The following is a 17585-nucleotide window of genomic DNA, read 5'->3' as shown; positions in this document are numbered from 1 at the left end:
TAGATTTGTCAGTGTCAACAGTGAACACAACAATAAAGGAGAAAGAATACAAGAAGCGGTGAAGGGATCGGCACCAATGAAGTCAACTATGATAACCAAAGCTACGAAATACATATCAGTTTTTACTGTACAATTTATTCCTTTAATGTTTTCTTTTCTTATGTGCCACTCCAGGAACTTCACCACTGTCCCCAGATAAAGTTTTTAATTGAACTAATTAAAAATATATAACTATTTTTCTATACATATAACTAATATATAAAAAATATATATAGAAACTAACTAATTGAAAAATATGTAACTATTTTTCTTCATTCGTCTGAGGATATTATGTGGTTTTTTGTAATTTTGGCATATTGCAGATATAGGAGCAATATTTTATTAGTCATTAATGAATTATGTAAAACTCAACTTACGTAAGAAGTCCTGGAACGTATGTTGGGGACATGTTGTATTTTTGGATTAACCGGGAAATCGATTATCTGGGATTTTTATTTTACCATCTATCCCTGAAAATCTAGTCTACTGTAATTGTATGTTCTTATACAGGTGACCCCCCCCCCCCCCCCGCTTAACGCTGATAATTCTTTCCGGAAAAACAGAGTGCTAAGTGAATCTGCACTAAGCGAGTGCCGCATTCCCATAAGGTAACATATGTTTGTGTGAGTTGCGGTCGGTGCCATAGGATATTTCCTAATCAATAATAAACAGTAGTGAAAAGATGCACAAATGTCGGTCAAAATATTTAATATTCAAATATTTATACATATAAAATATTCTGCATTACATACATATATAATTATGTGGCAACTACTTACGTATCAAAATTAAACTTAAAATTCCAATTAAAATCATGAATTTAATTGATTTAATTTAATCATGAAAAATGTGTCGATTTCTTTTGGGTTGTACTTTTGCCCTCTTCCTGGTAAACTACAAGGGGTTTTAATTTTAAATCCCCCGCAGCGTTACCACCCAACAATAAAGTCAGCCGAATCTTCGCCGCTTTTAAACCTGGCATATTTTTTTCTTCTTTCAATATGAAACTTCTTTTAGGCATTCATTTGCAAAAAAAAGTCCTGTTTCATCTATTTTAAAAACTTGTTGAGAATATAACACATAATCCCCCCCCCCCCTTCAATAATCTGCACTTGCACCTTGCATTTTAAATCTATTCAACCTGTGCCCTTACTAGTTTTAATGGTTGTTTCTTTCAGATCATCATATAGGCTAATCTCTCTCTCTCTCTCTCTCTCTCTCTCTCTCTCTCTTTTTTTTTTTTTTTTTTATAATATTTAACTTAACTCAATTCTGCATTGGATATTAGTTAAAGTCTCTCCATTTCGATCTTAATAGCCGGCCTAACCCTAGTTGCTTGCAGTGGAACAGCTGTCTTTCCCGCTGCTAAAATTAATTCTTTATTTTTTATAGTTAAACTTGCCAGTCCTAAATTATGGCACACATCCGCTTGTTGTTGACCGGAATCGATTTGCTTCAAAACGTCTAATTTAATTTTCATATTCAGTCTTTTTCTTACATTTATAGTCTTCGTACTGTGTCCAGATGTTGTTGCTTTTTCATTCTTATCTGCCATTATTAACTCTTCGAAAATGTAACTGCATTGGTTGCATTAGTTATGATACAACATTCAAGTAAACTGTCCATTACGCATGATGTCTAATACTATACTGAGTTATGACTAGACTTCAGATAAATGCATATAACACTAGTATTACAAGCAATATACTTGATCATTTTTTAAAATGTTGATCTCGGAACTACGTAACAAGTCACTGTACTGCAATTAAATTAGCGTGTCAGAAAATTTCACTGAGCGTGGGAAAATTTCTCAAATCGGCATGGGAAACGTTTATATGCTGTTTTGCTATTCATATTCAAGCTATCGACTCCATCAAATGAAACGATTTCGTTAAATATGCCAAAATGAAATCTGTAAAAGAGCATTATAGTGATTTATGATGGCGTTATAGTCAGATACGGGTTATATATATAAGAACAGCGTTATAGCGAATCAGCGTAAAGCAAACCGCATTATAACGAGGGCCTGTGTACTGTTATGGGCTCCCCAAAAAAAAAAAACTAATCACACTTAGGGATCAGAAAAGTGCTAAATCTGCTACTGCATCTTAAGTTCTCATAGCAGCTGAAGATAAAATGTGGTAAAATCAAAAGGGGGCCATGAAATGCTAATGCAGTTAATCAGTACTTACAGAAAGCACTGATGTCAACAAGGTAGGTAGGACGGCAATTGACTTTGGGTAACTGCTACCTTGAATAACGAGTTGACCACACACACACTAGATGTGATGGCCGTTATTGTTTACTCAGTAGAGACAAAGATTAAGTAAATATAAAGATTTACTATTAATCATAGACTTTAGCTAATGATACCACCACTACTCTAATTGCAGAGAAATACAAATGCATGAAAAACTTACCTTCTCATCATTCCACTCAAGATTCGTGAACTTTTCCCTAACTCGTGATCTGTTTCTTTAAGCTGAAATAGTTGAAAAAAGATATCTTATAAAGATAGTATAATAGTATAAAAGAAACATCTTGTTTCTTCTAGAGAGTTTTTATAAAAAATCTTATCATATATAACAGATAAATGGAAAATTAGATTAACTAATAATTAATAAATTAAACAAAATAAATAAATTAATAACAATTAAATTAAATTCTATTAATCCTATCTAACTGATTTAAAATAAGAGCTCCTGTTCTTGGAATTTCTGGTATATCAGTTATGCAGGCCACACAGTATGAAAGTTCTTATAGTACAAAGGTCCATATGGTTTTGTTGTTATATCTGTATAAGTTCATGGGGAAATATGATGTATAGGCTGAAAAATCCATAACTCAGCCTAACTGAAAAAGGCCTTGAGAATTTCTCCAGACGGAAAGATTCAAACTTATACCTCTCTAAAATAGTAATAAGCGGTGAAAAAACTATACTGTTGTTAGAGAAGACATAAAAGCAGAAACTTAATTATATGTTAGAAATACTTTGCCATTGTCTTTTTTAAAGTATGTTAGCTGACCATTACAGTAGAAACTCATAAAACCAGCATTCAAAACCAGAATTATCAAACATCTGGCACTTTTTGAATATTTCTTTGAGGGTAATCAATTGTAAAAGGGCAGGGGGAGAAATAGGCTTGTTGGTATAAAAAACCACCACAGGTGCCTAGACACCTGTGGTGGTTTTTCCTAGACACCAATGTTATTATGCATTTGCAACATATCAAATCATTCAATTTTCATGACATTCAATGCACAGTACAATACTTAGTAGTATAGGCGTTGTTTTAATTTTACAGTTATATGTTACTGTATTATTTAATAAAAACATTCAAATGTGATTTCAAACTGACCAATTCACCAACCGTACCTACTGTGTGTTGGTCACTCACACATTACGCTTTTGTGGATATATTGGTTGATTGTTTTCAACAGCAGCATGTTCGGGAAGCAACTAGAGGGAGTAATACTCTTGATCTGATTAGAGAAGAAAAATGCATGGGATACATATAAATTAATGGGTGACATGGAAGCCTATGATAGATATAAGCTGGTCTGTTTGTTTGTTTGTTATTTGGTTTTTAGGAGCATTAGCAACTAAGGCCATATTGCTCCGGGATATGCGGTGGTCATTCCCTGACCTTTCCGCATCCTCCGTATTTGGTGGTGACGGGCTCGAACCCCGGTCTAATCAAGAAGCGTGTGCTACGCACTGCTGCTCCTTCCCACCTGGCAAGCTGGTCTGTAACCAAGTCACAAAGGAGGTTAGGCAGACATAAGCAGATTACAAGAAATCTTTGGCAAAGGTTGCAAAGAAAAACAGCAGAGTTCTTAACCTATGTAAACTCTAGAAGGAAGGGGATGAATCAGATTGGTCCATTTGATATCGATGGTTTAACTGTTCATGATCCTGCTCAAGTAGCTAACAAACTAAATGAGTATTTTGCTTCTACATTGACACATGAGGAGTTATTCAGGAGGGGAATACCAGAGGTGAATTAAACTCTGGTAGTGAGCTAGATGATTTTGTAATAACTAAGAGCAAAGTGGAGGAGAAATTGTTGAAGGTAAACATAAGAAAGACACCTGGGATGGATGGGATCTATCCAGTTACATTAAAGGAGGCAGCAAAGGAAGTAAGCAAACTCTTAACCATAATTATGAGAGATTCCTCGGATTCAGGGGAGGTACTCATGGTCCATGGTCTGGAGATTATTATTATTATTAGCCATATTGATGCAAGAGAGCCTGAGGCTTATGCTGCACCAGCCAAAAAAAAAATTCCTGAGTTACCCTGTGTGAGAGAGAGCAATAGAAAGAAATCACCAAGAAAGAGAAGAATGATGATATACAGCTCAGGACCCTGGGTGTGCCAATCCCATACTTGGCACCCTGGGTGCAAATGCGACCTCAATTCACAAAGGAGGATCAAAGCTGACACAAGTAATTATAGACCTGTTAGTTTAACTTCTGTTCCAGGGAAATTAATGGAGGCACTGATTAAAGAAGCATGGCAGGATCATCTAGACAAGACTTCAATTACAGCTCAGACACAGCATGGTTTTGTTAAGGGGAAGTCTTGTCTGACCAATTTGATTGGATACTATGATGCAGTCACAAAGGAACTGGATGAAGGGAATAACTTTGATATCATATATTTGGACCTTAGAAAGGCTTTTGATACTGTTGCACATGGAAGACTGCTGCACAAATTGGAGCAGTGTGGCATTGGAGGCAAAGTGCTGCTATGGATAAAGGGATGGTTGAGTGGAAGAAGACAGAGTGGTAATCAATGGACACTGATCTTCATAGACTAATGTTATTAATGGAGTCCCTCAGAGTTCAGTGTTGGGTCCATTGTTGATTTCTGTATTTATTAATGATATTGATGATGGTATATCAGGTTAATGTCCAAGTTTGCAGATGATACGAAGGTTGGCAGGGTTGTTAATGACAGTACACTGCTGCAACAGGAGCTAGTAAATTTGAACAGATGGGCTGAGAGGTGGCAACTGAAGTTTAACATTGACAAAAGTAACGTAATGCAAAAGGGAAACAGTAAACCCAGAGTAACATATCAACTGGGTGGTACTACACTGACAGTGGTAGAGAATGAAAAGGACCTGGGAGTAATTATGCAGGCAGTTATGAAGTTTTCTGAGCAGTGCAGATGGTCTGCAAGAGTAGCTAATGATGGCTTGTCAATGATATACAGGAATTTTTCCAATCAGGCCATACACCTTGAGTACTGTATACAGGTCTGGAGGCCTCATTTTAGGAAGGATGTAGAGCTGCTGCAGCGAGTGCAGAGAAGGGCAACAAGACTAGTGAAAGGAAGAAAGGGTTGCTCTTACGAAGAAAGGCTTAAGTTTTGCAAATTATAGTGTCTGGAGATTAGGCACCTCAAGATGATCTGATTGAGGTGTATAAAGCCTTGAATGGTTTGAGCATGCTCAATGCTGATGGGATTCTTCCTTTTGCTCTTGCTCAGAATAATCGCCTGAGAGGGCATAAATTCAAATTGATTGTTGTTGTGGGGGTTTTATGGTGCATATGCTACTTTGGCTATAATGCACCTATTCCTTTATTGTAATAAAATATGAGAACTTCTTGTCAGGTCAGAAAAGGCAGAAATCAGAAATGACTAAAAACTCCAATTTTCTTCAGAAAGTTAAAAAATTCAGGAATATTTGCATTGTCACCAATGACATTCTCTAGAGTTATTGGTTTCCGAAGGTTAACCAAAGATAGCAGGGTTGTATTTCTGTCTTGTTTATAGTATGGGCATTCAATGAGAATGTGTTTCACAGTCAAATTTAGAGAACAATGTGGACACTGTGTTGGATCATCTCCTGTGAGTAAATGAAGGTGAGTCAAATGTGTATGGCCTATTCTTGATCTTGAAAGGAGTACTTCTTCTCGTCTTGATGAACGGACACTGGAACGCCAAATTCTAGGATCCTGTTTAAATTGTAAAAGTTTGTTATTTGTTTGAGAGTGCTGTTCATTCTGTTAGGCATGCACCATGAACGATTTGTGGATAGTGGTTAAATCTAAGGTAGTTGGATTTTTTGCAGCTTTATCAGCCAGTTCATTACCAGAAATTCCAGAATGTGCCAGAATCCAGCAGAAGGTGATCAGTTGGTGGCACTCTTCAATCTACAGTAATAATCTTCTAATTTCATTTAGAAAAGGGTGAACTTTATCTGTGGAGTTAGATAATGCCATAATTGAGCTGAGGGAGTCAGTGTAAATAACAAATTTTAAGGAGCAATCAGAACAGAGATTTTCTAAGACTAGTTTAATTGCAAATAATTCTGCTGAGAAGATACTGAATTCAGGTGGAAGGGATGCTGAAATTGTGGTATTTAGGAACACTGCTGCTGCTCCAACGTTTGAGTTAGATTTAGAGCCATCTGTGTAAATTGGAGAAGAGTCAAAATATCTGTGAGTGTGAATTGAATGAAGTTGTTTCACACTTGATGCTTGAAGAACATTTTTTCCCCACTGGCAAAGGTAAGTGTCACAGGTGGGTAGAGGAGTACGAGTCCATGGTGGTTGAGTGCGTGTTACTACCTTTTGTACAGAATGGATGGAAACATTCCAAACCTGCATCAGCTCAAGAAGGCGAAGACCAGCTGGTTTTACTATACTAGGCTTAATTCTGTAGAGGTTTTCTAATGGTGGATTGAATAAGTATAACTGAATTGGACGCGAGGCACAACTTTGTATTTTGACAGCATACTTCAGTAGCAGTGTTTTCCTATGTAGAGTTAACGGGGGCTCATGAGCATCAATGTAGAGGCTGGTGATATTCTAAAAGCCCCAAGTGCAATCCTCAAGGCACTTTGCTGAACTGTATCAAGCCAGTGCAAAGCACTTGCTCTGGCAGAATCATAGACAGGAGCACCATAATCGAGATGGATTGGATTAATGCCCTGTATAACTGAAGTAAGGAGGTGCGATCTGCACCCCATGTTAGGACGGATAAAGTTCTGAGTATATTTAACTTTTTTAAACAAGTTAAACAGGAAGTACGTACATTTTTCATATGGTCTAAGAAATTTAATTTGTTGTCGAGGATTAATCCTAGAAATCTGATGTTAGTAGTGACTGGGATAGAGACTTTGGAAATTTGTAGTTCAGGATCCAGATGGAGTTTGCGTTGTCTACAAAAATGGACAGCAACTGTTTTCTGTTGTGAGAGTCGATAGCCGTTAAGGTTGGCCCACTGTTGTATTTTATTCAGTGATATCTGAAGCTGCCTTTCAATAGATCTCATTCTCTGGAAATGACAGGAAATGGAAAGGTCATCCGCTTAAAGATATGACTCAACTGTGTTTGGTAGCTGTTTAGTGACGGAATCAATTCTAAGAGCAAAAAGAGTGGCACTCAGTACAGATCCCTGAGGAACACCTTCTTCCTGAATGAAAGTTGTAGAGAGGTCATTTTGGTATTTTACTTGAAACGATCTAGTGTATAGAAAGTTCTGAACAAATATGGAAACGTTGCCCCGTAGACCGAGAGAATAACGATCACTAAGTATGCCATGTCGCCAAGTGGTGTCAAAAGCCTTCTGTATATCTATAGAAACAATTACCAGATGCTCGTGTTTAACGAAAGCATTGCGAATGGCAAATTCAGCCTTGATCATGAGATCTAAGCATGATCTGTTTTGTCAATAGCCACGTTGACTATTGCTCATTAGATGTTGTGACTCTATGATCCAGACGAGTCTACTGTGGACAATATTGTCAAGGATTTTGCTGAGGCAGCTTGACAGAGATATTGGTCTATAGCTATGGGGATTGGTTGGATCTTTTCCAGGCTTCAGGAACGACAAAACAATAGAGTGGTGCCAAGAAGCTGGATTTTCTAAAAAAATACGGTTATAAAAGACCAGGAGGAGGCGCAAAGCTTTGTCATCAAGATGTTGCAGTATGACATAATAGATCCCATCTGGTCTGGCGGCACCATTACGAGCTATTTTAATGGCATGCAATAGTTCAGAATATTGTAGAGGTTTGTTATATGGTAGAATGAGGGCAGTTTGGAAGTTAATAGAATACTGTTCTCGACTGTTTTTAATTCGTTGGAAAGATGTAGCATAAGCTGATATTGCTGAGATCTCAACAAAAGCACTGCCCAATGCATTAGCTATATCCGAGGGACTAGATAAATCTCACCCATTCCAGGAGAGGACTGGAGAAGGTATGGTTGGAAACTTACCAGAAAGCTGTCTAATTTTTTTCCAAATTAATTTGCTGTCAGTGTTTCTGTTAAATGTTGAGGCAAAACGGATCCAGGATCCTTTTTTGGCTTGCCTCTGTATGAAATGTGCTTTTGCCCTTACTTTCTTATAATTTATCAGATTGGCTATGATTGGATATTGCTGAAACAAATTCCACGCTTTATTTTTTGCTTTGGTGCATTCCTCATTCCACCAATAATTATAGTGCTTACAGCCCAGTGGATTTGATAATGGTACTGTATCTTTAGCCACGTTTAAGAGATGCGATGTGATGTAATCTGTCACATCATCAATACGCTGGAGACGGATTTTTTTCTCATCGAAAAACTGACGACTGAAATTTTGCCCAGTTTGCTCTTGTAAATTTCCATTTGCAGCAGGGTTTAGTTAAAGGAGTCTGTGCTATCAATACCTTGCATACGATTGGGAAGTGGTCACTGCCCATAGGATCGTTTATAACATACCATGCTATGATCGGGACCAGTACTGGAGAACAAATGGAAAGATCTATTGCTGAAGTATGTCCAGTTGGGAGCTGAATGTGAGTGTGTGCGCCAGTATTCAGTATGGTGAGGTTTAGTGCCTCTAAAAGACTTTCAATGAGTTAACCCCGTCTATCTAATTTAGTAGCACCCCATAGTGGGTGGTGACTATTAAAGTCCCCTAATATACAGAAAGGTGGAGGTATCTGTATGACGAGGTCTTCAAGTTCTTTTAAACAGTATGTATGGTTTGGCTGCATGTGGATTGACACAGGTGTTAATGAAATATGGGGTGTTATATGAACAGCAACAGCTTCTATTTCAGTTTGAAGTGGGATATGCTTAGTTGGGATCTTTGAATTTATCAGAATTGCCACATCACCATGGGCAGCATTTGCTGTATTACGATCTCTTCGATAAAGGCAATAGTTCTTTATTGAAGGAGAAATTTGCGAAGTTAAGTAAGTTTCTTGGAGACAAAGAGCAACTGGCGAATACCGATTAACCAGATCAACGATATCATCTGTGTTGCAACGAAAGCCTGTGCAGTCCCATTGTAAAATACAAGTCATTATTTGTGTTTAACCGATGGAGCTGCATCTGACTGCTTTTTGAAGGTGACTGGCTTATGACGTTCTAATTTTGATTTATCTTTTTTGGAGAAAACTGGCTGATCAGTGTCCATTTCTTCTTCTTCGGCATGAATTTCTAAAATTGGATCTTCCTGTATGGATGTGCCATCTGTATCCATAGTTGTGTCCTGGGTATTTTTCATTGCATTTGAGTTTGTAATATCGGATGTAGTAGTACTCAATGGAGGAGAAGATGCCGCTGATATTGTCAGAGGAGTATTATTTGCCTGGTCTGAGACTTTGGGTTGTTGTTTATGTACACTTGGTTGTTTCTCAGAGAGGACAGTTCTAGCCCAATCAGAAATTGATTTATTAGTGGAAACGGTGGTATCTCTTTGAGTGGAGACTCAAACAGATTTTTTTACTGCATTGGCATAGGTTAAATTTTTGTTTATAGTAGGTGTAACTTGTTTTCTTGCTTCTTGGTAGCTGACTTTATTCTCGACCTTGTATTTTACTATTTTTTTCTCTGTTTTCCATTTTTCACAAGTTTTGGAATATGCAGGGCGGTCACCTTTGCAATTAGTGCACGTTATTTTTGTAGCCAAACAGTCACTTTGTGTTCTGAGGACCCACAATTGAGGCAGACTGGAACTCCTCTGCATACTGTTTGTGAATGGCCATACTTTTGGCATTTGTAACATCGTAAAGGATTGGGAATATATGGGCGAATGCGGCATAGTAAATAACCTGCTTTTACAGAGGTGGGTAAGTTAGGGGTATTGAACGTGAGAATAATGTTTCTGGTAGGTGTAAGTTGATTGTCTTTTTTAGTCATTATGCCTTTTGCTTCAATGACCCCTTGTGTCTTAAAACCCTTAAACAACAACAACAAGCTTCAATGACATTTTGTCCCTGCAGCTCTTGGGTTATTTCTTCCTCGCTGACGTTTAGAAGATCCCAACTGGATATCACACCCTTAGATGAATTTAGGGTTGCGTGAGGAGATATTTTTACTGGAATACCAGCAAAATTACTAAGTTGTAAAAGTTTCTCCGAATGTCTGTGGTTAGTAGTTTCCACTAATAAATAGGTCTCCTGATTGCAGTCTCTTAACAGTCTTAGGAGATCCTGCAATACCTCTCAGATGTTTTTGAATCACAAAGGGAGACAGTTTACTCATAGGTTGACTAGAGAGGGAGTGGAAAATTAGAAACGATGGGCAGGGTTGCTCCATCCTATCAGTTTTCAGTCTTTTGGTGTTATTTCCTAAATCATGATTTGTGTCATGGTCATTGTAATTTTCTGTTCTGGAGCTCGAAGGCTCTAATGGTGAATAAGTATTTTTATCCATGTTGGCTCCTTTTGGCCCTGGGGGTTTTTCTTTACCTCCCAGGTTACTGGCCCCACCACGGGGAGGCAGGAGCAGTGCCACGAGGTAACCAAGCGGCTATTAGTTGTGTTAGTAATAAAGGAAAAAGAAACAGAAAGGTGTCTTTCCTTTCTGGGCCTTTGCCTACTACTTATAGAATGAAAGAGCTACTGAAATATAAAATGAAATAAAGAAAACGGTATTCAGAAATAAACAGAATATGTATTGGCAAAAGCTCTTTTGATAGTTCGCTTGGATCACTGAGATCGCTTGGCCATGGAACGCTTGGCACCCGGGGCCAATTCATATTGAGAAAAGACAGTTGTAGGATAGATGTGTGGAAGTTTGTCTTTTAGCCAGCGTGTGGTTGATTGCTGAAACAAACTTCCATCTGTCATTGTAGAAGTTGACAGCTTAAACAGATTCAAGGCAGAACTAGACAAACATTTGGAACAAGTGGTGGGTGAAATTAGGTTTTTTTTTTTTGGCTGATGCTATATAAGCTTGCTTTCTTGCATCAGCTGTGCCTTTACTAATGCTAATGTGGGAGAAGACAGTAGTTATCAAGGGGCACCGATCTTCTTGGACTAATGTTATTAGCAGAGTCCATCAGGGTTTGCTGGGTCTCTTTCTGTTTTTAATATTTATTAACAATAATGATGAATGCATATAAAGATTGTCTTACAAGTAAGTTTACAGATGATACAAACATGGTTAATGACAGGCATCAGTGTATGCTACTGCAACAAGATCTGCATAAATTAGGCATATGGGCTGAGAAGGGCAATTGAGGTTTAACATTGATAAATGCAAGGTACTGCATATAGATAACAGTAATTCATATTCAGTACCAGTAACACCAATTGGGTGGTATCACACTCAGGGTAGTGCAGAATGAAAATGACTTAAGGGTAACTGTGCAGTCTGATATGAAGTTCTCTGATCGGTTTCTGTTAATGAGTTTCACGAGTTTCTGTTAATGATTATAAGGAAATTTTGTTAATGATTATTAATCTGCTGTATAGATGCAGCCTAAGGCAATGCTTAGGCTGCATCTTCAGTAGTTCATGCAGGTCTGGAAGTTATATTTAAGGAAGAATGTGGAGCTGTTGGATTGAGTGCAGAGAAGAGCAACAAAATTAGTTAGTGACACAAAACCATACCCTTGTCTGACCAATTTGATGGTGTTCTGCAAATTACGGTGCGTGGAAAGTAGGCACCTGTGACAAGACCTGATTGAAGTGTTTACGGCTTTAAATAAAGTGAGTAAACCATTGTTATCTCCTTATCAATTAATTACAGTGAAACTTTCTCTAAAGTGGATAGCATTAAGTCAGAAAAATTGTCCACTATACAGAGGTGAATGTAACCAGCTTATATAATTTGAAAAAATGAAATTCACTGTAACTGGTTGCTTATTCAGAGTTTTTTTTAATGTCACTGTACATATATGTTTCAATTAATTAACTTTTAATAATTATCAAAACTTACAGTAAACACATAATTAACTTTTAGTGAAAATGAACGTAAATGGCTTTGTTTAAAGCATTTCACTTTTATTATGGAGAATATTATGGAGAATTAATATAATAGGATACACCCCTCACTTTTTAAATTTCTGCATACAGCCCAGACTCAAACAGCAAGAAATTTAATTCCTTAAAAAAAATCAGCAAACAATCAATATAAAGTCTGGAGAAGAAAAATGCATGAGATGCATATAAATTATGATGATATTAAGACTTATTGTCATCAAGCTAAGGTAGATGACAATAAGTCTCTGACAAAGAATGCAAAGACTTCTTTACTTATGATAACAGTAAAAGGAAGGGGTTAAATAAAATTGGCCCACTTAATATTAATGGTTTAAGTGTTGATAATCCCTCAGGTTGCTGACAAACTGAATAGGTATTTTGCATCTACATTCAGTTCACACATGAGGAATTCTTTACAGAAGAGAATATCAGAAATTTAACAACTCTAACAGGAGCTAAATGATTTTTTAATAATGGAGAGGAAAGTGGAAGAGAAATTGTTGAAACTAAATATAAAAAAAAAAGCACCTGAGGGTGGATGGATTCAATCCAATTATATTACAGGAGGCAGTAATAACAGAAGCTCATGAGGTTTTGTTAATGACAGACACGAATTTTGCTAGCAGTGATAAGGTGATTATCTCATTATATAAGGCAATGGTTAGGCCACATTTTCTGAGTACCGCATACAGGTTGGCAGGGTGGTTAACAACAGTCAACAGGCCGACTGGGCTAGCCAGGTGGGTAAAGTGCCTGCCTGGCAACCCAAAGGTTGTGGGTTCGAATTCCACCTAGGGCTCCTGTTTGTTAGGAAAACAAACAGGAGGCCTTAGCAAGAAAGGCTTCAGTTTTGCAAATTTCAGTATCTAGAGACTAGGCACCTGCAAAGTGATCTGATTAAGGTGTTTAAGACTTTGTATGGATTGAGCAAGCTCAATGCTGATGACATTCTTCCTCTTTCTCAATCTATATATGAAGGGGCATAAATTCAAATTGAAGAATGGTTGCAGGATAGATGTGTGGAAGTTTGCCTTCAGCCAGCAGGTGGTTGATTGTTGGAATAAACTTACATCTGTTGTGAGTGCTGGCAGTCGGAATAAATTCAAGGTGAAAACGAAACTACAGGAGGAAATGAACAGGTGATGTGGAAAGGTTTTTTTTTTTTTTTTTTCTGATGCTTCATAACCTTGCTTTTTTGCTGCTGTTGTTGTTGTTGTTGTTTGGTTTTTAGGAGCATTAGCAACTAAGGCCATATTGCTCCGGGGGGGGGGGGAGATATGCGGTGGTCTTTCCCTGACCTTTCTGCATCCTCCGTATTTGGTGATCACAGGTTGCTTTTTTGGCTCATTTGCCACTGCTAATACTAAAATTTCAACCTATATTCCAGCAAAATCTGTTACATAAACATGTAGCTACTTAAACGATCATTTTTTGCAGCCAAGTGAAAGTGCTGTGTGATGGTACAGAAAAAATTTATCACCCTCTCAGTCAAAAAGCTGGACACTGCTGTTGCTCCAAGCATGTTTTTTTTTTTTTTTTTTTTTCAAATATACAGGAATATCAAATGTGCAGGGTGTCCACAAACCTTTAAAAAACTAAAAATTTATTGCAAGAATAAGGTACATGATACAAATCTGAAACCATTTCCAAGTGACAGAGAATATTCCAAATTTTTATAAACCAATCATGTGCACGCTTCAGCAGATATAGCACAATTGCAAAACTGTAATCATGGGGTAATTTACCAACAAAATTCATCCTCTTGGTTTTGTCATCAATTAATGGCACTTCTGTATGAGCTGTAAAGTCTAAGGTTTCATCCTCAGGGAGTGATATAACGTATAACACACTGTTGACCTGTTGCCAAACCCATGGATCTGTCATATGGATTTCCTGGGTTTTACATAGAACTTCCTCAAACCAGCTCCACTGTGCCCTTAATGACTGTTGTTTGGCCTCCATTTCTGCCAGTATGATTTCACAAACAGGCATTCTTTATAAATTTTCTATACCACTGCAGAATTGTAGAACTGTGTGGTACCTTTTTTAAACTATGTTCAAAATTTGCACATAGCAGCTGTGGAAAACTGTAGCATCATTGAACCAAAGTAAACACTGCACCTTCTCAGGGTTGGTAAATTCCACCACAATTACAGTTTTGTCATTATGTTTCCATCTACTGCTGAGCACAATTTTCCACTTGGTGAATAAAAACTTGAAGACATCCTGTATCACCTGGAAGTGGTTTCAGATTTGCATCATGTACCCTATGCACACAATGATGATTTTTGTTTTGTAGAGGCGATTTGTGAATGTGGAAAATCCTCATGGAATACTGGGAAAAATTATTGATGTAGTCTGTTGGTAGGGTTTTTTTTTTTTTTTTATGTACATACCACAAACTGAACCTTGTACTTGACTTGTTACAGTTTTTTTTTTTTTTCTGGAAACATCTCTCAGTTTGGCAGTTTTATTGCCTTGCTAAATGATGTGCAACAGTAGAACTGTATCAGACAACTCAAGTTTAAACAACTCAACTTAAGTTTATAAACATTCCTTACCAGCAGTGGTGAGCATATTAATTGCATATTGTACCATCTGTTTTGTGAATAATCCATGGCCATCACAGATGTAATTAGTGCTATTGTAAAAATACTAATCCGACTTAACATTCACTTGTCTTCATTGCAAATGCAGTTGACCAACAAAAATGCATATTAGTGGCAAATAGCCTTGAAAGTGTCCCACCTAGGAAGGTTGAAAATACCAAAAGGATGCCTATTAAAGTGTCCATTTTGGAGAGGTTATCTAATATGTAATTTCTATTACTTCTCTGGCCGGGACCCAATCCTGAATATCCACAACAAAGTGTCCCTTATAGAGAGTTTCACTCCACTAAGATAACTTCATAGAATGCTTAATAAAACTCTATAGTCTTACATTCTCTGAACTTAACCTTTCAGTTTAATTATAACTGTACATTAAAATATTATAGCAAAAGCTTATCTCTCAGTATGTTAAGTACTTTAAGACTTCAGCTTTATAAAATTATACAACAGTCATTAAACAAAATACATTAACGATAACTGCCAATACTTCTACCATTCCGCCAGAGGCAAGTACTGCGAAATAAGCTTTTGCCATAATATTTTAATGAATTAAAAGACAGTATTTTAAGCCTTCAGCTATAAAATTATACAAATGTCATTACAACTGTATAATATTTATTATTCTCCTCCAATATACAAACAATTCTAAAAAAGGATGGTTGCAAGATGGATGTGTGAAAATTTGCTTGGTGTCAGAGAGTGATTGTTGGAACAAACTTCCATCTGGTGTTGTGGAAGTAAGTAGATGGAATAAATTTAAGGATGAATTAGCTAATTTATCAGATTAATACTAATGCCAACTAGACACCTTATAGGCCTGATTCAAGTCAGTAAAGCTCTCAAACATCAGACTAAGCTAGTGTTAAAAGTGGAACCTCAAGACTCCACTTTTAACACTAGCCCAAAAAAAGTGTGGATTGCTGTTTCTGATTATTTTAAATGACAGTGACAAAGGGATACAGGAAGTGATGTTTTGCAGATAATATCAACAATGACAGAGTTGTTAATGGCAAGTGCAACACAGCACTCCTTTGGAAGAGAGCGAGAGAGATTTGGGGCTTATGATACATGCAGACTAGAAATTCTTCATATAATGTTGACAGGTGGAAAGGGTGGCTCTTGGTTGTTGTTGTTGTTATTTGGTTTTTAGGAGCATTAGCAACTAAGGCCATATTGCTCCGGGATATGCGGTGGTCATTCCCTGACCTTTCCGCATCTTCTATATTTGGTGGTGACGGGCTCGAACCCCGGTCTAATCAAGAAGCATGTGGTACGCACTGCTGCTCCTTCCCACCTGGCTACAGAAGCGCCGGTGGCTCATGGTATCCTATCAATGATTTACTTGTAGAGATAGGAAGATCATAATGCCATGATATAAAGCAATGGAGAGATTGCACTTCTTTGAGAAGTGTCCAAGTATGGGTTATCACACCTAAAAAAAAAAAAGTATCAAGCTTCTTGAAAAAGTCTAAAGAGTGGTGCACTTTGTGAAATAAACAAGAATGACTTTTTGAAAAGTCAAAATTTAGTTTAATTACAACTGATTGGGATTGGGTAACTGTAAGAATGCAGAAAATAGAAAATTTTTGGCTGAAACAGGCAAAGTAAGATTTTTTGCAGGAAAAAAAAAATCTTGTTTTCTTAGGAGTTATTTGCCAAAAAGGAGGAAAGCAAGAGATTTTTTTGGAAAAAGCAGGTGGTTTTTAAAGTCCACACTGCACCCAGAAATTAAATGTCACTACCAATATTTTATAATTAAAATACAGCCACAAATACTGTTTACCAGTACAGTATGCTGTTAGGCATTGAGCAATTATGAGTGCTTCAAGAGAGATACTGTTGCATACTTTGCCCTCTTCAGGAATGCTGAGTCAAAGTTCTGTTTAGGCTTGGCTGTCAAGGGTATTTTTAAAACTTTGTCAGAAAGAGCTGATCTGAACTCAGTTTTTTTTTTCACATGGCAGAATATTCTCTCACACTCAGCACTGCTATAAGGAACTGCATTTTTTTTTTTTTTTTTTTTTTTTGCAAAACTGATCCATTTTTATTTGGTTCAAAAATCTTGTCCTCTGCACTACTGAATGATAAATTGTTCAGTGATGAGCTGGAGTCACACCAGTTCATGTGAACCAGTTGCTAAAAATTTTCACGCAAATGAGAATATTATCTTCATTTCAAATGTGCATATTTTAAATTTGTTTAATTAAGTAATACTTTTTTATATTGTAAGAAATATGTAAAAATGTTTTTTTATATTGTTAAGTTACACTCTGCTGCCACTTTATTAGGTATACACCCCTGCAGTGCACACAAATGGTTTGTCCCACAACGTTGCAAGTCACATGACCACAGTTGTGGATATAAATGCAGCAGAACAACTTTTCTAGTATCAGTTAAGCGTACAAACCGTAGCAAGAATGGGGAAAACGAGTGATCTAACGAACTTCGAACATGGCATGGTAGTAGGTGCAAGACGCGCTGGACAATGCATCTCTGAAACGGCAGTTCTCTTGAACTTTTCACACACCACAGTTTCAAGGGTGTATCGAGAATGGTGCAGCGAACAGAAAACATCCTCTCAATGGCACTCCTGAGGAAGAAAATTGCTTGTTGATGACAGAGGTCAGAAGAGGATTAGAATTGTGCAAGCAAACAGACGGGGCACAATGTCGCACATCACGTCAGAATACAACCTTGGTGCGCAGAACAAAATATCGCA

The 17585-nt window shown here is 37.2% G+C and overlaps 1 protein-coding gene across 1 annotated transcript in view; it reads right to left on the bottom strand.

The window, feature by feature from the left end:
- Vti1a (Vesicle transport through interaction with t-SNAREs 1a) overlaps window positions 1-17585 on the bottom strand; it is a 116546-nt gene that overhangs the window by 11022 nt on the left and 87939 nt on the right. The window contains exon 7 of the mRNA XM_090380277.1: window positions 2460-2521. Coding sequence (XP_090236403.1) covers window positions 2460-2521 — 62 coding nt within the window. The remainder of the gene's footprint in view (window positions 1-2459; window positions 2522-17585) is intronic.

This window comes from Mastigoproctus giganteus, chromosome 8 (genome assembly GCF_048544385.1).
Source record: "Mastigoproctus giganteus isolate SK-2022 chromosome 8, ASM4854438v1, whole genome shotgun sequence".
NCBI classification, from domain to species: Eukaryota; Metazoa; Arthropoda; class Arachnida; order Uropygi; family Thelyphonidae; genus Mastigoproctus; species Mastigoproctus giganteus.
The sequence above is the reverse complement of the archived record's forward strand: the minus strand, read 5'-3'. Positions and strand labels throughout refer to the sequence as shown.